This window comes from Ranitomeya variabilis, chromosome 3 (assembly GCF_051348905.1).
Source record: "Ranitomeya variabilis isolate aRanVar5 chromosome 3, aRanVar5.hap1, whole genome shotgun sequence".
Classification (NCBI taxonomy): domain Eukaryota; kingdom Metazoa; phylum Chordata; class Amphibia; order Anura; family Dendrobatidae; genus Ranitomeya; species Ranitomeya variabilis.
In genome coordinates, this window is record NC_135234.1 from 446,013,581 (window position 1) to 446,037,313 (window position 23,733).

The window sequence follows — 23,733 nt, forward strand, 5'->3', positions numbered from 1 at the left end:
CAAAATATGTGAAATCTTTGCTTGCAGTCTAACTGGGCTTTTCTTCAGAGTCTCCTTTTGTTGATGCTTTTTCACCCCTTTCTTCAAAATCTTTTCTAATCACAGCTTAATGGCGTCTTTGACTGAATCAGCTGCCAAGCTGTGATTGGCATTGTCTGGAAAGGAGAAGTGAAAACGTGTGCCTCTATAGATGACTCTGAAGAAACGCCCAGTCTGCATGCGATTTCACATACTGCTCTCCAAAAGCAGCAAATGTAAATATCTCTGCAATGGAGCGACACAACGCAAAACGGAAAAGAGAGACCGTATCAGAAGAGCTCCGGGATTCTTAATTATTATGCGCAAGTGACAGGTGCCATGTAAAGACGTACATTGGTACATTTAAGGTCCCATTCACTGCTCTGAATGTCCGAATACTGCTTAATGCTATTCTCAGGGTAATGCTTCTGACGGTATTTCAGCTTTAATGTACTTATTTTCAATAAATAATTTATTAAACTTAGGTCAGTTTTACTAATACACAGCACGATTGATGTTCTACAGATGCCAGTAGATCACCATTGGGCTCTATGGCAATCTCTTCTAGAAATCAGAATTAATTGCTGCTTTGTGTACTACAGTATATGGTAATTTCTTATATTCTATTGATATTTATTGATATTTATTGAAAATAGACTGCGGTTAAAAAAAAAAAAATCCAAGCAATTGTTTTGCAAGTGAAATAAGCAGTTTGCCACTATGTTTGTCTTGACAGTCACACAATTGGCAGCAGATCCTAATAATCTTTGAAACAAATTATTAAATATGAAACTCCAGAGTTCAGTCGCTCTCCATGGAAGCCACTTGCCAAACTTTATACAGGGTGGAAAACTTAGCAGAATGAGAATCTTTAGTCGCTGTCCTTGGCATTCCTTCTGTCCCTATGCAAAGTGCGATGGTAAATGCAGGATATTCATCCACCTTTGACTTGGGTTCTCAAATTCAAAAATAGAATACATTGTGTATTCACCTATGACGTAAAGTAGAATGAGAACTTTACTTAATGTGCTAATAAAATGTCTCAGTATAGTAATACTAGTTAAGTTTACTTTTCATTGTAAATGTGCCGTTGGCTCCAGCCTTCAAAGACCATGAGTCTGTGGCTACACTGAGACTCTTGCTTTGATAGCGTCCGTACATCTAAAGTGCCGCACCACCATATAATGAAAGTGGATGTGGCCACGTTGGGATTTGCTACAAGTCACCAAAGGTCCAACTTTCTTGTTTGCTGGCAGTAGTACCATCCTGGTCACAGTCTGGCTCCATTCACTGCCAATATTCTGGGAAGTAGCAGCTGCACACAGCGACCTTTAGCTTTTCGACCCTTGTCGAAGCCAAAGTCACCATGGACCCCAGAGACTAAATGTTGCTCACTTGAATTTCTGAAGCCAGACAAGTCTTGTGAGGAATTCATCACTGGGTCTACTTCTATTTAAAACGGTTGATGCCTGATAAAAATGTTTGTGTCCTCTGTAAAATAATTTCATATTTTTTCCATTTCTTACAGTTCTCAGTAGTGGCAGTCTTGGTCTAAGTGAAGAATTTGCCCAGGTGTATGCTCTGGCAGATGGGATTAGAATATGGATGGTAAGAATCTGTTCTTCTTCATGTAATCTGTACTTACTTTATGACTGCATCACTGTTATTATTGGGCATTTTAATTGTATTTCTTTTCATAACCTGTACAGCTAGAAATGAAGCAGAAATCTCTGCATATCGGTGGAAGTGACAAACTTGTTGTTGATGGAGCAGAGATTAACCCAGACTCCTTAGGTAAGACTCTTACTGAACAATCTGTAATAGATTATTATGTGCCCACAGGCTGCCATTGTTTACACAGGACGATGTGCTGCCAAGTACGATGACCTTTTGTGCAGCACTAAAGAAAATTTCATCACTCGAACCAATATTTTGCTCATTCTTCTTGTGAACAGCAGCCTGTTTAGCCTTTGATTATCATGAAAAGTGTTCCTAATAATCTTAGTGTAAAAGGACCTTAGCAGATGTTGTCCCATAGAACCTACCAACTATCTAAAAGATAGGTGATAAATGTGTGGCAAATAGGGGTCACACAGCTGGACCTTGTTTGAGGGTATGTGCACACGTCAGGATTTCTTGCAGAAATTTCCTGAAGAAAACTGGAAATTTTCTGTAAGAAATCCACATGTTTCTTTTCGCGTTTTTTTTCCCGTTTTCTCCGCCTTTTTTTTAGCATTTTGCAAGCGTAATAAGCTTGCAGAATGCTAAAGTTTTCCAAGCGATCTGTAGCATCGCTTGGAAAACTGATTGACAGGTTGGTCACACTTGTCAAACATAGTGCGTGACAAGTGTGACCAACTTTTTACTATAGATGCAGCCTATGCAGCATCAATAGTAAAAAGATATAATGTTAAAAATAATAAAAAAAATTAAAAAAAAGGTTATACTCATCCTTTGATGGCTCCCGATCTCCTCAGCTGTTGCTTTGTGTGTAGGACCTGCGATGACCGCGACGTCATCGCAGGTCCTTCACACAGAGCATCTATAGGAACGGAAGAGAGAGCATGCACCGATGAGAGGCGGGAAGACTCCGGGGCCATCAGAATGTGAGTATATCACTATTTTTTATTTTAACTCTTTTTTTTTTTTTTTTTTTTACCAATTATATGGTGCTCAGTCCGTGGAGGAAGGTCTCCTCTCCTCCACCCTAGGTACCAACCGCACATGATCTGCTTACTTCCCGCATGGTGGGCATAGCCACGTGCGGGAAGTAAGCAGATCAATGCATTCCTAGGTGTGCGGAACCCCCGCGATTCCGCAAATTAATGAACATGTTGCTTTTTTTTCTGCGATGCATTTTTTTTCCGCGAAAAAATTGCAACATTTGCACAAGATATACAGAAAACACTGAAAATAATGGGAGGCATATGTAAAAAAACGCAAAAAATCCTGAACGTGTGCACCTACTGAGAGCAAAAGTCCTGTGTCTTCCCCTCCTCCACCTATTCATTGTTTATATGACTTTTGAAGATGGCAAAGCTCGAGGTTTAGCTATCTTTGTGCATATCCTAAATGATGAATGGAGTAACAACGTACAAGCGCTGCGGTCACATTAATAATCTAATCAATGGAGTTGATGATATCCCCCCTCCCCCCAATCCCCCCCAATCTAATGTTGGCCATCACAATGTCTTTTGTGAACCCCTTTAAGGTCCCCAGTAGAGGATTTACTGAGGATATTTTGTCTCTGAATAATAATTTCTTGCTTTTTTTGCATCGCAGAAGATGTCCTTGCTATAAATAAAATCTACACTCCATGCACTCAGTCTACCTGGGCAAATAGTGGCTACATTGTGTATAGTCGGCCTTCGTCAGTGTGCTTCACAGCTTTGGCAACATTACTTTCTTACTTAACAATCATTAGTTGTTATTCCATTATTTTTACACTGTATTAAACCCACTTTACCTTGAGAGATTGTCATTAATCTGATTTGAACTTATTGAATATGTCTGTATATAATATATGCTTTCTTACAGCAAAACAGTGCATTGAGAAGTGTCTACTACTCTTGAGATTTCTGCCTACATCAAGGCCACCATTAGACAGCTTGATTTCAACAGATGAAGATTTGCTATTAAATAGTCAGCGAAAAGGGTCAATTGTGGAGGCAGACTTTCAAGCTTCAAGTGCCTCACCCATTAATGCCTCTCCTGAATCTGTTCATCCTGGTCTGATTTCAAAGTTTCAAGTGCCTGAGCAAGACTCTCAGAAAAAACAAGAATCCGAAATAAAATCTGAAGACCATAAATATGAGACTCCAGTTGGTACTCAGATCAAAACAACCGAAAAGCCTGAGGACTCTGCTTCTCCTCCCCCTACCCCAACTCGTAAGGCTCCATTTAATCGGGCAAGGCTACGGCTCCTCTCATTTCGCTCCATAGAAGAAACAAAGGTCTTGCCATCTGTAAAAGAAAAGTATCCCATTGTGAAGAACATCTTAGATTTTGTGAAAGATCCAACAATTTCCCATGAAAGGTAAAGACTGAAAATGTTCCTTCACATTTGTTATTTTTAGACCTTGAGGCTTTTAGCAAAAGGTATTATGAAGAATGCCAGCATAAAACGATCAAAGCAGATCACTCATCCGTAGAAACGACTTCTAATTATCCTTTCATGAGGAAAGAATTTTTAATATGGAAGCACCTACAATACTGAAAAGTGAAGCTAATGTACTGTAGGTGTTTGAGACCACAGGGAGGGGAGATGAGAATAATTAGGAAGTTGAAACTCATTCTCAAAACAAAAGCTTTGTTAGAAGCCATTTCCATTAAAATGTCTTATTAAGTTTGTAATGCTCTTTTCACACTGCCCTATTTGCTTCCAGTAAATGTATATCCAGGGAAGGGCTATAACATATACGTTTAATTGAAGCTTTCAGTAAAAAGCTGGAAACCTCCGTGTAAACTGCCTGAACGACGACTAAATTGGCTTTCATTGGGTGAATGTTGGGCCCCCGGCTGCATGTAAAGAGGACCTGCACAAAGTCGAATGTTTTTACTCTTTTGTTCCCTCTGCTTACATGTATATAATTTTTTTTTCCCCTTAATCTGCCATACGGTTTCGGAGATGTGGTGTTTTTTGTTTTTTTTTGTTCTTTTTTTTTAAGCACTGATTTTCATGGCATTTAACCAGGGTGTGTGTCTGACAGAGAGTAGCCTGTAAATATGTCCCTATAATCATCTAAGCCCCATGCACTTGGTATAGTTCATAAAAATTTGCACCATATGAAAATCTCCCACATCTCTGGAACCATATGGCAGGTTTCATTAAAATGACGACAAACAGATTATTCAGAAGCCACAGGAGTAAAATTGTAGGAAAAATTGTCCGTTTTTGACCTGTGTCGGCAGCTTTCCCATTAAACAGACCCTACAGAGCTCGTGTGAATGCATCCTGAAAGATCGAATTCATTCATTTTGCTTCCTTCCACCAGTGTCCTGCAGGTCCTCTCCCTCAGAAGAGCTCAGGCTGAAAGCATTCTCAAGGTGCTGAAAATAATCCAGGAGTGTCTAGAAACTCTGGGGCAGCCCCATTTCTTTCAGCCCCCCTGTGTGCTCTTTTTGTTGGAGCTGCTTGCTTGCCAGAATGACTTCACCAAGTAAGTAGAGCCCTGTGTTACGTGATTCATAAGCAGGTTTCTGTGAAATCCGTGCCAACTATATGATTGTACAGGGACATCGTTCTGGTAAAGATAGCCCACTGTTAAAAAGAAGGCAATGAGCATACATTTTTGCTGCAGATTGAAAAAAATGCTACAAAGGGTTACAAAATTGACCTTGTTTCCTCTTGTCTTTGAAGCTATTTTGGTCACCTGGAAGGCTGCGGAGCTGAACTTCATAGAGAAGTCCGGGAGTCGTACTACAGACTTGTCATTCTTTTAGTGAATGCGGTAAAGGGTTTTAACAGCCTTAATGACAGGTACATGTCATCCTTGATTTTGTGATTCATGTGTTATTTACCAGTAAAAACTTACAGATGGTTTCTATAATAAGTAGAAATGATGACCTTTAAGGCTGTGTGCACACGATGCTGATTTAGCGCAGATCTGCAGCGTTTTTTTCTGCTGCAGAAACGCTGCAGATCTGCACTGTGATTTACAGTACAATGTAAATCAATGTAAAAAAAAAAAAAAAAAAAAAAGCTGTGCACATGGTGCAGAAAAATCCGTGCAGAAACGCTTCAGATTTCAAAGAAGTGCATGTCACTTCTTTTGTGCGTTTCTGCAGCGTTTCTGCACACCTCCATTAATAGAAATCCGCAGTGGTAAAAACTGCATAAAAAACACGCAAAAAACGCAGCTGTGGATTCTGCCAGGAGATGCCGATTTTGTGCAGAAAATTCTGCACCCAAATCTGCAACGTGTGCACATAGCCTCATTGTTCTGATCTGGTGACCATGTTAGGCTACTTTCACACTAGCGTCGGACGACGCACGACGAATTGCATCGTTGCGACGTACCGACGCTAGCAGTGAATGCGCCGCACAACGGGGCAGCGGATGCTGTTTTTCAACGCATCCGCTGCCCCATTGTGAGGTGCGGGGGGGGGGCGGAAAAGACGGAGACGACGCACCAAAAAACGTTACAAGCAACGCTTTTTGGTGGCGAAGGTCCGTCGCATAACGGTTTTACGACGTGTGGCAATGCGTCGCTAATGCAAGTCAATGGAGAAAAAACGCATCCTGCAAGCACTTTTGCAGGATGCGTTTTTTTCTACAAAACGACGCATAGAGACGTGCAGTGCACGACGCTAGTGTGAAAGTAGCCTTAGTCATTTCTAACAGAAGCAAGAAGAAAAAATGTTATTAGTAATTACATTTTAAAGCCACAGATTGTGACAGACCAGGTCCTGCATGAATAAACGAGATTTTATCTTTTTTTTTGTGTGTGTGTGAATCGTTTAGGTAGCAGTATATGTTAGATGGATGTCAGGCACTGTCACAAACTGAAGTATGACTAGCCTTGCAGAGAATGTCTCTGGCGGTACCTCCCCTAATGACAAGGAAGAGTTGGGCATGTTGAAATTTAACATGCCTGATTGTTTTTCCCACGGGAAATAAACCAGCGCTAAAGGTGTGAAGTTACGTATTTTAGGTAGCATTGCTTTTTTATCTTGATGTCTCTCTGGGACCTTATCATTTTGCATCTGTAAATATATATATATAGAATGGGTCGTAAACGAAAATACGCCAATGAGGATGACAGAAAAGCAGCAGCAGCAAGAAAACGACAACATCGGGAACAGGAGACACCACAACAAACTGCCGCCAGACAAGCCCAGGATGCGGAATCTCACAGACAACGTCGCCAACAGGAGACACCACAACAAACTGCTGCTAGACAAGCCCAGGATGCGGAATCTCACAGACACCGTCGCCAACCGGAGACACCACAACAAACTGTTGTACGACAGGAACAACATGATCGCCAAATTCATAAAAAACGAATGCTCTACCAACTAAGGCACGACCAGGACAATATTCAACAACTTGCACATTACGTAACAGACAATGAAAGTACAATTCATGAACACTACTGTGGGAATATGAATGCAGTTTGCTCTAAATGCGACTCTCTGAATTTCATTGATGAAAAACCATCTGACAATCAGTTTACTCAATGCTGCCAAAAAGGAAACGTTATGCTACCGAGACCTCACTACTCAGATCTGTTTGAGCAGTTAATGAAAGGAATGCATCAACACAGTAGAAATTTCATGGAAAATATCAGAAGCATCAACAGTTCTCATGCGTTTGCTTCATTCGGTGCCAACATTGCACCGCCCCCTGGATTCGGACCGTATTGTTTTAAAATTCACGGCCAGATCTACCACCGCACTGGAACACTTCACCCAGAAATAGGACAACCACCAAAATTTGCACAATTATACATCATTGATACAAATGAGGCTACAGAACAAAGGATGAACCTAAAAGAAAAGTGTGATGCTGAACTGATGAAGTAAATTGCTGTACATTTACAAAAAATAAGCCCATTTGCTGCCGCATATCGCATGCTAAAAGACGTTCAAGCTGAGGAGGAACAGAGGGCTATACAAAATGGTACTGAAATGCCTTCTATTGTCATGGCCATTAAACAAGAACGTAAACAGAATCCTCGACTTTACAACAAACCATCTTTTCAAAGGGATATATTAGTCCATCTTAAGCCAGACCAAAACAATCCTTTGGTTCCTAAGACACAACGAATTAGCATTTTGCACAGCAACCTTGATGCTCTTCTGTATCCGCTATTCTTTCCAAGAGGTGAACAAGGGTGGCATGAAAACCTAAACCAACAAGGAACTTCAAGAAGAATTACACCTGCAATACTACAGTTTTCGTCTGGCCGAAATTACTTCAAACCTATTTTAAACGGTGGGAAACTGACACAACAGTACTTAGTTGACACATATGTTAAAATTGAAGCTAATCGTCTAAATTTCATAAGAATGAACCAAAAACAACTTAAAGTTGAAGACTACTGCGTTCTTCAAGAACATTTGCAAAAACAATCAAAAGGGAATTCCAATTGGAAAAACAGTAATCCTCCCGTCGTCGTTTGGAGGTAGCCCCCGCAACATGCAACAACGTTATCAAGATGCAATGGCTATAGTAACAAAGTTTGGAAGACCTGACATTTTTGTGACAATGACCTGTAATCCTAAATGGCCGGAAATTACCGAAAATCTAGAACCCTGGCAAAAAGTTGAACACAGGCCGGACTTAGTCGCACGCGTATTTTGACTGAAACTCATCAGCCTTTTGAAAGACATCAAAAATGGGCTTTTTGGAACAGTCGTAGCAATGGTACACGTCATCGAGTTTCAGAAGCGAGGTCTCCCACATGCGCAAACTACATACATATTCTAGAACACTACGCTATATACTACGTGGCCGGCCACGAACAATCAGCGACAGGGATATGGTGCCCACACTGCTAAATACTGCGTGGGCTGTGTGATATACTGCAGGGGCTGCTATATACTACGTGGCCAGTGTTATATACTGCGTGGGCTGTGTGACATACTGCAGGGGCTGCTATATACTACGTGGCCAGTGTTATATACTGCATGGGCTGTGTGACATACTGCAGGGGCTGTGCTATATACTACATGGGCAGTGTTATATACTACGTGGGCTGTGTGATATACTGCGTGGGCTGTGCTATACTACATGGGTAGTGTTATATACTACGTGTGCTGTGTGATATACTGCGGGGGCTGTGCTATATACTACATGGGCAGTGTTATATAATTAGTATATAGGAGGCATGTAGTATATAGCAGACAAATAGTACGTGGCCTGTGCTATATACTATGTGGCTGCTATATACATACATACATATTCTAGAATACCAGATGCGTTAATACAGGCCGCGCACTATATATAACACAGCCCACTTACTATATAACACAGCCCACGCAGTATATAGCAGCCACGCAGTATATAACTGCGCCGCCCTCTGCCTGAACAGTCAGTGCGGAGAGACGGGACGCTGAGGAGCAGCGACGAGAGGTGAGTATCTATGGGGCCATAACTGCATGGAGCATTATATGGGCCAGCTATGGGGCCATAACTGCATGGAGCATTATATGGAGCATCTGTGGGGCCATAACTGCATGGAGCAATATATGGGGCATCTATGGGGCCATAAAGAACTGCATGGAGCATTATATGGGGCATCTATGGGGCCATAACTGCATGGAGCATTATACTACGTGACTGGGCAAAATACTACGTGACTGGGCAATATACTACGTGGACATGCATATTCTAGAATACCCGATGCCTCGACCAATCAGCGACGGGCATTGTCCTCCACTGCTGTCAAGTGCCGCCATTGTGTTGTCTAAGGGTCTAATTGTCTGTCTGTCTGTCTCGGAAATCCCGCCTTGGTTCTGTCTGTCTTTCTGTCTGTCTGTCACGGATATTCATTGGTCGCGGCCTCTGTCTGTCATGGAATCCAAGTCGCTGATTGGTCGCGCCAGCTGCCTGTTATGGCTGACGCGACCAATCAGTGACGGCCACAATCCGATTAGTCCCTCCCTACTCCTCTGCAGTCAGTGGCCGGCGCCCGGCCTCGCTCCATACTCCCCTCAGTCACGGCTCACACAGGGTTAATGCCAGCGGTAACGGACTGCGTTATTACTCACTCCATTACCGCCACTATTAACCCTGTGTGACCAAGTTTTTACTATTGACGCAGCCTATGCAGCGTCAATAGTAAAAACATCTAATGTTAAAAATAATTTAAAAAAAAATAAAAAATCATTATATACTCACCTTCCGCCTCCTTTCCCGCTCCTCGCGATGCTACGGTGACCGGTCCATGCAAGCGGCACGTTCCGGTGGCAAGGATGGGAGAAGGACCTGCCATGACGTCACGGTCACGTGACCGCGACGTCATCACACCCTGGTACTGGAAGTTGCCGCCTGCACCCCACGCAGGCGACAGAGCTACAACGCGCCTGCGGAAGGTGAATATGTTTATTTTTTTATTTTTTTAAACTGTGACATACGTGACTGGGCAATATACTACGTAGCTGGGCAATATACTACGTGACTGCCCAATATACTACGTTGCTGGGCAATATACTACGTGGCTCTGTGCAATATACTACGTCGCTGTGCAATATACTACGTGTCTCTGTGCTGTATACTACGTCACTGGGCAATATACTACGTCACTGGGCAATATACTACGTCGCTGTGCAATATACTACGTGGCTCTGTGCTGTATACTACGTCACTGGGCAATATACTACGTCACTGGGCAATAAACTATTTCACTGGGCAATATACTACGTGGCTGGGCAATATACTACGTCGCTGGGCAATATACTACGTCGCTGGGCAATATACTACGTCGCTGGGCAATATACTATGTCACTGGGCAATATACAACGTCACGGGGCAATATACTACGTGGCTGGGCAATATACTACGTGGCTGGGCAATATACTGCGTGGCTGGGCAATATACTACGTGGACATGCATATTGTAGAATACCCGATGCGTTAGAATTGGGCCATCATCTAGTGTATATGTATGTGTGTATATATATATATATATATATATATATATATATATATATATATATATATATATATATATATATATATATATATATATATATATATATATATATATATATAGTTTTTTTAGCTTTGAAAGATTATTTTTTCGTGAACTTAAAGCATTCGCACATCAGTCTCATGAATTTTATATCTGGCATTCAGCAGGTTGTCCATTTATTTCTGTTACATGAGGGTAGCTGCTTTTATTGCTTAAAACTGATATACATGGCAATGTTCTGTTAAACCGTGATTTCATTTTTTTTGCTTAGGTCACTTCTTCCAGCTTTATCGTGTGTGCAGACTACGCTCCTACACATGTTAGACATGAGCTGGGAGCCCCAAGATCTGTCGTTCTTTCAAAGTATTGATCTTCCAGAACTACTTCTGTCGATGTCTCAGGAGAACATAAGCACCCATGACAGTGTAGTGAGGTGAGAAATCTATTTTCAACCCTAGAACAAATTGTGCTCTTGTTTTTAACATCTAAATCCAAGCAGTAGAATGAATATATTTTGTGAACTTTCCTCTAAATACTAGCCACAGTTTTATTTTAATTTTTTGTCCATAATTCAATAGTACAAACGAATATAAGGAACTTTGTAATATTTTCTTATTAGAGGAATATGTTTTTTCCCCCACATATTAGTGACTTATCTCCTGCACTACGCAATCACTCTCAAAAACTGCTCAAATCGTTCAACAGACCTGTTTTCAGTGAGGGATCACATTACATTTTCGGCAATAATCATTGATGACAAAGGGGATGTGAAAAATCTACTCTGGGTTCATATTAACCAAAAAAAAAAACTGCTAGAAAATGGAGAATTTAAGTTATATAATGGCATAATGTCAAGAAGTAGTGTTATTGTATGTACATGCATGCTTATTCTAAGAAATGCACATTTTTATGTGTAATATATCTGTGCTATTTGCCCAAGAAGAGTGTTTTAGAAGTGTGACTTGTATTTTCATAGTAGACTTTGAGCAGAGCAGTTCAGAATCGGTGTATTCCCCTGACATTGCCTTGAATTATACAAGTGCCTGTGATTTTTGTTTTTGAAACCTTTTATTTAAATGTCCATTTCATGTTTTAGCCACTGGGAGGAGGAAGATGAGAGGGCAGATTACAGACAGAATCTCTTGTGGTTGGAAGAATGCAAAGATGGAATGTTTGAATCTTGGTATGAAAAGATAAGTCAAGCCGAACCCGAAGTGAGAAGAAAGGTAATCTGTTTTTTTTGGCTTCATACTTCAATAAAGTTACTTTTCATATTATTATTACATTTTTAAACAGTATATCATCAGATTTTTCATTGACATTCATTTCACGATTAGCAAACTTATTTTTATGTTGTAGTTATCTTGATCATTTTTAAAATGTTTATAATAATTTTTTGTTCAATTTCTCGGAAAATAAGTCAGCTTGACCAGATGACTTTGGAAGTACCGGTCAGCAATTTGCTGTATATTTGGGACTTCCAACTTTCCACAACAGATGTTGATAGAGGAGATGAGGATCACGCAATTAAAATGTAAATGCCCTATGCTTTAGATTGTACTTTTTTTTTTTTTTTTTTAGGGAAGATAAACTGCTGACAGGTGTTTGGCAGCGACTTTCTTCCCTCTGCCCCTGTAAAACACATGAACAAACCAAGTGTTCAAGTATGGAGATGTTGGAAGAGCAGAATAGCATAGAGGCTGTCACATAGTGATGCAGAATGCTTTCCCTATCCTGATGATGAAGCATTTGTCGCACACAAACTACTTTGCTTAAAGCCAGTAGACAGATGCCAATTCAAAATTAGTCTCAAATATTGTTCCAATAGGAGACGCATTCAATTAGCTTGGCCCAAGAGCTTTGATGGCAAACTTTGGGGGCTACCTTGATGAGCAATGGGGCTATGTAATTTATATGTTGTCCACTTTCAAGAAATTGAGCCCCTAGCTCTGTAAAGTACCTAAAGTAACACACTCAGCAGGTACACATCCTCCGGGGGCATGCAGATGTTTGGAATGTAAACCAATTAACACCTTTATATCTTCTAACTGTGGCAACATTCACAATAAATTATAGTATTAATAAATAAGCAAATGAAGTTTTAAGTGCTCTGGGTGTGACAGAGCACTTAAGGAGCCACTGCCTTGAGAGCTTGTTTCGCCAATTGGCACCATACTCTTAAGCCTGAATGATGGCTCACGGTCTTATTTCTTACTTATTTTTTGCCTAAGGGCAGGCAGACGGTGAGCAATCAGATAAGCTAAAGGGGCTCCTGGGCAGGGAAACAAGCTGTAGAGGCTCCTTAAGTGTTATATAATGAATTTTTTGGATATGCAGCAGTAGATGGAAGATGCAGAGGTTTCTGGATTTCCATTTTAGGCCATGTGCACACGTTCAGGATTTTTCGCGTTTTTTTTCGCGTTTTTTTCGCTATAAAAACGTGATAAAAACGCGAAAAAAAACGCTTACATATGCCTCCTATTATTTACAGGGTATTCCGCATTTTTTGTGCATTAAAAATGCGGAATTGCGTGGATTCCGCACACCATGGGTGCATTGATCTGCTTACTTCCCGCACGGGACAATGCCCACCATGCGGGAAGTAAGCAGATTATGTGCGGTTGGTACCCAGGGTGGAGGAGAGGAGACTCTCCTCCACGGACTGGGCACCATATAATTGGTAAAAAAAAAAGAATTTAAATAAAAAATAGTGATATACTCACCCTCTGATGGCCCCCGAAGTGTTCCCGCCTCTCCGGTGCATGCTCTCTCTTCCGTTCCTATAGATGGTGTGGTTCAGGACCTGTGATGACGTCGCTGGCTTGTGATTGGTCGCGTGACCGCTCATGTGACTCACGCGACCAATCACAAGCCGCGATGTCATCGAAGGTCCTGAACCACACCGGCATCTATAGGAACGGACGCCGCTGAGGAGATTGGCTGTCTGCAGAGGGTGAGTATAACCATTTTTTAAATTTTTTTTATTATTTTTAAACATTCTATCTATAGTAAAAAGTTGGTCACACTTGTCAAACAGTATGTTTGACAAGTGTGACCAACTTGTCAGTCAGTTTTCCAAGCGATGCTACAGATCGCTTGGAAAACTTTAGCATTCTGCAAGCTAATTACGCTTGCAGAATGCTAAAAAAAACGCGAAAAAAAAAACGGAAAAAAACCGCAAAAAAAAATAAATGCGGATTTCTTGCAGAAAATTTCCGGTTTTCTTCAGGAAATTTCTGCAAGAAATCCGGACGTGTGCACATACCCTAAAAGACCTGCATGCACATATATACAGTGTAGGTGGGGAAAGGGTTTTTGTTATGTTATCTGAGGACAGCAGTAGATAGAGGCTGAGACAGAGTTGTATGATGTCTTTTATTACCCTGTCCGGTGGTGTTTACTTTTAGAGAAGGTTTTATCACCTAGTGATTAGCATTACATTGACTCCGCCCCCTCCTCCTGTGATAATCCGCTCACTGTGGCCATTGTATATATAGAGCCTGGTGTGGGCAGGGGCAGCTTTCCCAGCTCTGCTGCATTGTTAGGGTATTGTCACACTCTGCAACTTTCCAACGATCACGACCAGCGATACGACCTGGCCGTGATCGTTGGAAAGTCGTTGTGTGGTCACTGGGGAGCTGTCACACAGACCGCTCTCCAGCGACCAACGATGCCGAGGTCCCGGGTAACCAGGGTAAACATCGGGTTACTAAGCGCAGGGCCGCGCTTAGTAACCCGATGTTTACCGTGGTTACCAGCGTAAAAGTAAAAAAAAACAAAACAGTACATACTCACATTCCGGTGTCCGTCAGGTCCCTCGCAGTCTGCTTCCCGCACTGACTGAGTGCCGGCCGTAAAGTGAAAGCAGATCACAGCGGTGACGTCGCCGCTGTAATCTGCTCTCATTTTCCGGCCGGCAGTCAGTCAGTCAGAGCGGGAAGCAGACGGCAAGGGACCTGAAGGACACCAGAATGTGAGTATGTACGGTTTGTTTTTTTTTTTTACTTTTACGCTGGTAACCAGGGTAAACATCGGGTTACTAAGCGCGGCCCTGCGCTTAGTAACCCGATGTTTACCCTGGTTACAAGCGAACGCATCGCTGGATCGCTGTCACACACACCGATCCAGCGATGACAGCGGGAGATCCAGCGACGAAAGAAAGTTCCAAACGATCTGCTACGACGTACGATTCTCAGCGGGGTCCCTGATCGCTGCTGCGTGTCAGACACAGCGATATCGTATGGCTATCGCTGGAACGTCACGGATCGTACCGTCGTAGCGACAAAAGTGCCACTGTGTGACAGTACCCTTAGTGCTAAAATCTCAGTGTCAGAACTGCTGCACCCAGTAAAATGATACATGTTTGGAATAGGGGGCCTTTTTTCCTACATTGTGCTGCTCTCAGATGAGGTAGCAAAAGCATGCTGACAGATTTCCTTTAAAGATCCGTTAATGGCAGGATAATGGCATTATCGGACATGACGGGTTCCCTTTAATTCACTGGTAAATTCTGACTGCACTGAAGACAGAATTTTAGCTCACTGGGGTATCAGAAATGTGCCCCAACCTCATGCCTGCACCTGTCCTGGGCACTGGCAGCTCCTCATAGTATAGGGGAAAGATTTCATGTGCCAGCATAAGACCAGTCCTGCGTGTGAAGGAGGCTGGTAATTGCAGATTAGGGCACCTCTACTTTTATTTTTAATACTTTTGAAATGTGATTTCCAGCTGAACACCACCCTTTTAATCTGCAGTTTCAGTGATGCATGTGGTGCATATGACCTCGACTTACTTTTATTGTTATAGATGCACTTGTTTATCGCGAGATACTGTGACCTGTTGAATGTTGAGATATCCTGTGATGGATGTGACAAAATTGCACCATGGCACCGGTACCGATGTTTGCAGTGTAATGATATGGATTTATGCAAAACCTGCTACCTTGGTAAGGCTTTGACTTCCAAAAACCACAAAGTAATTTTGAAGAACACTTCGTATGATTAAGCTGCTGTGATCACCATCTTTGGTGTGTTATTGAAGATTTAATATTGAAATATGAACTTATTCCAGGTGGTGTAAAGCCTGAGGGCCACGAGGATCATCATGAAATGGTTAATATGGAATATGCATGTGATCATTGCCAAGGACTTATTATCGGTCCTAGAATCAACTGTGATGTCTGTGATGACTTTGATCTCTGCTACGGATGTTATGCTGCCATAAGGTACTCCACAGGGGAATGTGGTTTTTATATTACGGTTAACATGTGTTATGGGGCTTTGAGAGTTATTCATCATATAAGGAAAAGTGAGAAGTTTTAATTACTAGAATAGCTTTCAGGGCTATTTTTTTTTTTCTATGGCCGAAAGCCATGGAGAACTATTCTTGGCCCATTAAACAGTTTTTCTGCTGTCGCTCACAATTGGGAGTATAGGACATATGTATAATACGTGCCAGATGCATCCATCAGGTCTGTAGGTGCCGCAGGTCTGTAGGTGCCGCAGGTCTGTAGGTGCCGCAGGTCTGTAGGTGCCGCAGGTCTGTGGGAGCAATGTCATTGGCGGTCTACACCTCCTGATCCAAAAGTGATTATTGCTGGCCAGGTCCCGTACAGGGACAGCTGTTTTGGTACTCTTGCTCCTCTCCAATGCAGAAAAGTGTATTAGTTTGCCCAGTGAGAGGCCTTAGCCGTGGCTTAAGAAGGTACTGGTTTATTTGTGGCGTCTACCAGTTTTTCCTAGGCTATAAGAAATACAAATTGCTTCTCACTGAGGAAGAAAGCAGTCTTATAGGACAGATGTAAAGTAAGACATTTTGGCGATAAAATTGAGATATTGAAAATGTGGAAAAGTGGAGGTGCCAGTCAGATAATTGAAGACCCTATTACTTGTGACCGTAAAGACTCTTGATTCTGTAGATGATTTAGCAAATATTGTAACCATAACTATGTTTCTTTACTTCTTCTGTCATTAGCCATTTGCGTAGGCACACTGTCACGATCTATCCAACTGTCATTAGTAAAATCAGTGACCGGCAGCGGCTAATCCAGCCTTACATACACAACTACTCGTGGCTACTCTTCACTGCACTGGCTCTCTACTCGTCAGACCTGGCTAGTGACGAAGAAAAGGAGGGCGACAAGCTTGAGTCCTCTGTCATTTCCAGCGCCCAGATTTTGCAAGCTAATTGCACGGATTTAGTTGCAAGTTGTCTTATGAAAGCACAGAAAGGAAAGGGTGAGATTTTTCAGGCTTTAAGTGAAAAGTTCTTAATTTCTTAATTTTTTTTCCTGTTATCACTTATATCTTAAACACACAGTAATATGGCCGCAGTGTAGAGCCAGGCCGGCTGTCAGTCAGTGACTGACCGCTGCCGCCCCCATCTCCTTGACTGAATACCGAATGCTGGCGGGAGAATAAAGATCATTTTCTCTCTGCTGCATTTGGTTGCGTGCAGGATCATAACGCTGATTAACCACATATCTACAGCTTAACAGCGTTATTGCTTGTGACAGGTTCCCTTTAAAGGTGTTTTCCGGTTAAAATAAGGTATCGCCTATCTGCATGATATGTGATAACTTGCTGATTGGTGTGTATGTCCCACTGCTGAGCCGAATATTGGGGAATTTATTTTTATTCCTGGCAGAGAACGTTTATCCTGGTTACAACATGGCTCGACAGGTCTGGATCCCCACCTCCACTCCATTCATTTTCTATAGGGCTGTCAGAGCTCAGCAGCCCCATAGGGAATGAATGAATGAAAGAATGGAGCAGCAGTACACATGCTCGTCTGCCCATTCAAACTGGTATAAAGGTGCCCCTTTCTGTTGATATTAACTAGACATCATCTTTAAATGGTTGTGAGATCAGAACTTTATGCAGGTCACACCAACACACTGATCTCCTGATGACGAATTTATGTACAAAGCGGTACAGTCTCACTGAAACAGAAAAGGGCCTCCCTCAAAACAGTTGTCACAAAGCTGGAAGGATACAGTTGTCTAACATAAAACCTAGCAAGAAAAACTAATAAACCTGCTACCATTTAGCCCTCCAAATTAATGAGCTATGTATAACTTTGCCCCCTCTGATTCAGTTTTCTGCCTAGGCACAGTGTACACAAAAGTGGTGTGAGCGGGGTTATGCACGGCTCAAATTCAGAGAACTAGTAGATCTGCAGGAGATAAAACGGGTGGTTTATCAAAACTTCAGCAAGCAGCCCAGTAAGTGACACATTACTGGAATCAGGGTTTCTGTCCCTACATCATGCTTCTCTCAGATGGGGTAGAAAACACCTGGTGAGAGATTCCCTTTAAAGTATATGAAGGCCTTAAGTGCTGAGGATTATGTTTTAATAGAGCAAAGCAAAGTCCAGCTCACCATAGTTGACATCTCTGGATACTCGGAGCACGGAACCGCTGTGTCAGGGCGTAGAAGGATCAAAGAAGAAGGAAACATCCAGCTCAACGAGATAGTGAAAAAACGTGTCGTTCCTTTATTCACTTCAATAATATATGTGGAGGATAAAAACATCAGCAACAACAGGAATAAAAACAGTATCTACGCATTTCTGGTGACAGAGCACCCTTAGTCATGATATCTGTTATGAGATCCGTCTCATACCTTTATACCAAGGTCCAGTGAACACACTGGTGCTGCAGTTGATTAACACATTTAACACAGTTGTTAAAAAAAGTGAAACACATGTGAGTGCATACAGAGCAAGATATAAGACAGAACAGAAAACACAAAAACAAATAACATGGCTAGATGGGAATACACAATATTACTTACAAGATTGTAGATTATAAGAGAAGATTACTGTAAAAATAAAGAATTTAGAATTTAATTTAACACAGTTATATAAATATAATAAATTTTATCAAAAAAATCTGGCATCAGATATAGGAGCAAGCTTGGTTATAAGCAATGTGCACATTGTAACCTGACTGTGCTGGCGAAAAAAAAAACACAGGGGAGGCCGAGCACTATAGTGGATATAGGGTAAAAAACCTGAAGGTTAATTCAATGAATAATATGAATAAGTTACAATGCGGGCTCTTTTATTCAAAAAAGTCCATATGGACATATGAGTGGACTAGTGGTCAAATGCTCAGAGGTGGAAGCCAGGGGGCCACATGAGTCATGTCCGGCAGCCTGTAGAGAGTTCAATCACTAAATCAAGAATAAAAAATAATAAATGAAAAAATTTGTTTGAAAAACCTCATGGTGAAGACGGGGTTTATAATTAAGCTATAAGTAAGAGCCTGCAGGGAAAATGATAGAGATAGATGAATCTTTTACTATAGTATATATAAAGGAGAGGATTAATAGAAGAGCATAATATCCTTCCTCTTACTAAGACCATGTGGTATTCTGGTCCCAAGTTTAAAAATCCACCAAGTTTCTCTATTTCTCAGGATAACCTCTCTGTGTCTCCTCCTCTGAACGGTTTGTGCGTTTTTTCAATCGCATAAACTCAAAGTGATTCCAAATTAGATTGGTGTTGATTAATAAAATGTTGTGAGACCTGAGATGTGTTTCTGTTCATGTTGACATTCTCTACGTCATAAATATGTTCCCGTATTCTCGTCTTCAGTGAACGTATAGTGCTGCCTACATATTTGAGGTGGCAGGCTGTGCATTCCATGATGTAAACTACATTCTTTGTATTGCAATTCAGTAAAGTTTTAATTGTGTACGTGTTCTGATTGCCAGCATCAGTAAAATCGAGGCACTTTTGTGAGAATTTACAGATTCTGCAAGTTGTAGCCCCACATTTATGGAAGCCTTTAGTGCTGAGCCAATTCACGGGCTGGGTGTGTATAGTGTTCAAAAAAACTCGGTGACAGGCTAGAACCCAGGGAGGGAGCTTTTCTGGAAACAATTCTACAGCCACTTTTGAGAATTTCAGCTATGTCTGGATCTTCTTTTAGAATATTTAGATTATCTCTGATCATTTTACTGATCGAAGAGAATTGAGTGCTATACTGAAAAATCACAGTGATAGGGTTTATGGGGCATGTGCCTTTATTTTGTTTGGGTTTGAAGCGCGGTCTTTGTGCAACTATTTTTTCAGCTCTTTGTAAATGCCATTGGCTATATCGTCTCTGTGTGAGTCTGTCCTTGATGTTCTCAACCTCCTGATGGTAATCTTCCTGTGTGCTGCAATTGCGTTTGGCTCTGACCATTTCACCTACGGGTATACTCTTAAGGCCCCGTCTCACTAAGCGATTTACCAACGATCACGACCAGCGATACGACCTGGCCGTGATCGTTGGTAAGTCGCTGTGTGGTCGCTGGGGAGCTGTCACACAGACCGCTCTCCCCAGCGACCAACGATCAGGGGAACGACTTCGGCATCGTTGAAACTGTCATCAACGATGCCGAAGTCCCCCTGCAGCACCCGGTAACCAGGGTAAACATCGGGTTACTAAGCGCAGGGCCGCGCTTAGTAACCCGATGTTTACCCTGGTTACCAAAAAAAACAAACACTACATACTCGCCTTTCGGTGTCCAGGTCCCTTGCCGTCTGCTTCCTGCTCTGACTGAGCCGCCGTACACTGAGAGCGCAGCGGTGACGTCACTGCTGTGCTCTCACTTCTCACTGTACGGCCGGCAGTCAGTCAGTGCAGGAAGCAGACGGCAAGGGACCTGACGGACATCAGAAGGCGAGTATGTACTGTTTGTTTTTTTTTACATTTACGCTGGTAACCAGGGTAAACATCGGGTTACTAAGCGCGGCCCTGCGCTTAGTAACCCGATGTTTACCCTGGTTACCAGTGAAGACATCGCTGGATCGGTGTCACACACACCGATTCAGCAATGTCAGCGGGGCCTCAACGACCAAAAAAAGGTCCAGGCCATTCCGACACGACCAGCGATCTCGCAGCAGGGGCCTGATCGCTGGTACGTGTCACACATAGCGAGATCGCTATGGAGGTCGCTGTTGCGTCACAAAACTTGTGACTCAGCAGCGATCTCGCTAGCGATCTCGCTATGTGAGACGGGGCCTTTAATTGTGAGTTTGGGATGGTGACTATTAGCCCGCAATATCGTATTACCAGCTGTGGTTTTTCTAAAGGTGGATGTGATGACAGGAATGTTTGATACACCCCTGAGTTTTAGATCTAAGAACTCTATACATGTGGATTCCTGATGAGCAGTGAATTTGAGATTGAAGGGGTTACAATTGAAGTAGCTGGTTAAATCCTGTACGGTAGATGCATCAGAATTCCAGATCATAATGATATCATCGATGTATCTACCGTACCAACATATACAGTCCCTAAAAGGGTTTTCAGCACAGTAAACATATGATTCCTCCCACCAACTCATCACCAGATTGGCGAGGGAAGGCGAATATTTGGCCCCCATTGAAACACCACTAATTTGCATGTAGTAAGCCTGGTTAAAGCAAAAAGTGTTAGTGGTCATGAGGAAAAAAGTTACTTCTATCACATAAGACTGAAGATCTGGAAAGAAATTGCTGTATTTTTCCATATGAAATTTGAGTGCGTATAACGCTATCTCATGTGGTATAGACGTATATAAGGAAACAACATCTAAGGTAATCCACGAAAAATTAGACTGCCAGGAAAAATCCTTCATGACGTTAAGGACGTCTGTGCTATCCCTCAGATAACCAGGTGTCCTCTGGACGAGAGGCTGGAGGAGCAAATCAAGCCACTCTCCCAGCCTCTCACCCAGAGATGCAATCCCAGACACAATTGGTCTCATAGGTGGCGGGTATTGTTTTTTGTGAGTCTTAGGTAGGGCATATAAAATGGGAGTCACCGGATTAGAGACTTTCAAATAATCACTTTCTTTTTTGTTGAAAATGCTCAAATCAAAGCCCTCATCAACAAGTTTAAAGATTCTGTCTTTTACTGAAGGAGTAGGATTAGCAGGCAAACGCCTATACACAGCAGAATCTGATAGCATATTGTCGACCCATAAAATATAGTTTTCCCTATCCATTACAACAACGGAACCACCTTTGTCTGAGTTTTTTATGACAAGGTTTTCATTACTTTGTAATTCATAAAGTGAACAAAGTAATGAAAACCTTGTAATACAAAGAATGTAGTTTACATCATGGAATGCACAGCCTGCCACCTCAAATATGTAGGCAGCACTATACGTTCACTGAAGACGAGAATACGGGAACATATTTGACGTAGAGAATGTCAACATGAACAGAAACACATCTCAGGTCTCACAACATTTTATTAATCAACACCAATCTAATTTGGAATCACTAAGGCTACGTTCACATTTGCGTTGTGCGCCGCTGCGTCGGCGACGCAACGCAAACAAAACCGCAAAAAAACGCACGCTAAAACGCGTTTTGCGACGCATGCGTCCTTTTTTGCAGAAAGTTGGACGCAAAAAAAATGCAACTTGTTGCGTTCTCTGCGCCCAACGCTTGCGGCCATGCGTCGCAAAACGCAGCACAACGCATGTCCATGTGCCCCCATGTTAAATATAGGGGCGCATGATGCATGCGGCGACGCTGCGGCGCCGAACGCTAATGTGAACGTAGACTTAGTTTATGCGATTGAAAAAACGCACAAACCGTTCAGAGGAGGAGACACAGAGGTTATCCTGAGAAATAGAGAAACTTGGTGGATTTTTAAACTTGGGACCAGAATACCACATGGTCTTAATAAGAGGAAGGATATTATGCTCTTCTATTAATCCTCCCCTTTATATATATACTATAGTAAAAGATTCATCTATCTCTATCATTTTCCCTGCAGGCTCTTACTTATAGCTTAATTATAAACCCTGTCTTCACCATGAGGTTTTTCAAAAAAAAATTTTCATTTTTTATTTTTTATTCTTGATTTAGTGATTGAACTCTCTACAGGCTGCCGGACATGACTCATGTGGCCCCCTGGCTTCCACCTCTGAGCATTTGACCACTAGTCCACTCATATGTCCATATGGACTTTTTTGAATAAAAGAGCCCGCATTGTAACTTATTCATATTATTCATTGAATTAACCTTCAGGTTTTTTACCCTATATCCACTATAGTGCTCGGCCTCCCCTGTGTTTTTTTTTTTCGCCAGCACAGTCAGGTTACAATGTGCACATTGCTTATAACCAAGCTTGCTCCTATATCTGATGCCAGATTTTTTTGATAAAATTTATTATATTCATATAACTGTGTTAAATTAAATTCTAAATTCTTTATTTTTACAGTAATCTTCTCTTATAATCTACAATCTTGTAAGTAATATTGTGTATTCCCATCTAGCCATGTTATTTGTTTTTGTGTTTTCTGTTCTGTCTTATATCTTGCTCTGTATGCACTCACATGTGTTTCACTTTTTTTAACAACTGTGTTAAATGTGTTAATCAACTGCAGCACCAGTGTGTTCACCGGACCTTGGTATAAAGGTATGAGACGGATCTCATAACAGATATCATGACTAAGGGTGCTCTGTCACCAGAAATGCGTAGATACTGTTTTTATTCCTGTTGTTGCTGATGTTTTTATCCTCCACATATATTATTGAAGTGAATAAAGGAACGACACGTTTTTTCACTATCTCGTTGAGCTGGATGTTTCCTTCTTTGATTATGTTTTAATGCATATCATTACGTTTTCCATCCCTTAGTGGATTAGTGAAATATGCATTAAAGGGGAGTTCCACCTCTGCACAACCCCTTCTTAACCCCACATAAAATGAAAACAACCATGTTATCTCCTAGACTGTTGCCGGTTCTGTGATTATCGATGCTCTCAATGTTTTATGTGTGCATTGTTGCCTATCTGCTTCAGTACTTTTATTTTTTTTTAAAGTAATACATTTTTTATTGTGAATGTTTATTTTTGCGTTTCTGTAGGAGTCAAAGTATCTTCATTACTCTCCATGTGGACTAGTACTGAACATGAGCTGCTTTGTATTGAGTCTGCCAGGGATGAGGTTACGGAGGGCAGCAGTGGTAGTCTGGAGAATAAGGCTACCGAGGCTCAAGATACCACAGTAAGACATCCTGTGCCAAAAAAGGTATTTCTGGTTATATGGCAAAATTATTTCTTCACTAATAAAAACAAGAATGGTAATTG

The 23,733-nt window shown here is 41.7% G+C and overlaps 1 protein-coding gene across 1 annotated transcript in view; it reads left to right on the forward strand.

Moving 5' to 3' along the window:
• ZZEF1 (zinc finger ZZ-type and EF-hand domain containing 1) overlaps nucleotides 1–23,733 on the forward strand; it is a 289,900-nt gene that overhangs the window by 204,639 nt on the left and 61,528 nt on the right. Inside the window, exons 27-37 of the mRNA XM_077296491.1 lie at nucleotides 1,547–1,626; nucleotides 1,728–1,812; nucleotides 3,556–4,054; nucleotides 5,013–5,177; nucleotides 5,378–5,497; nucleotides 10,926–11,087; nucleotides 11,751–11,880; nucleotides 15,461–15,599; nucleotides 15,725–15,878; nucleotides 16,628–16,890; nucleotides 23,511–23,674. Coding sequence (XP_077152606.1) covers nucleotides 1,547–1,626; nucleotides 1,728–1,812; nucleotides 3,556–4,054; nucleotides 5,013–5,177; nucleotides 5,378–5,497; nucleotides 10,926–11,087; nucleotides 11,751–11,880; nucleotides 15,461–15,599; nucleotides 15,725–15,878; nucleotides 16,628–16,890; nucleotides 23,511–23,674 — 1,961 coding nt within the window. The remainder of the gene's footprint in view (nucleotides 1–1,546; nucleotides 1,627–1,727; nucleotides 1,813–3,555; nucleotides 4,055–5,012; nucleotides 5,178–5,377; nucleotides 5,498–10,925; nucleotides 11,088–11,750; nucleotides 11,881–15,460; nucleotides 15,600–15,724; nucleotides 15,879–16,627; nucleotides 16,891–23,510; nucleotides 23,675–23,733) is intronic.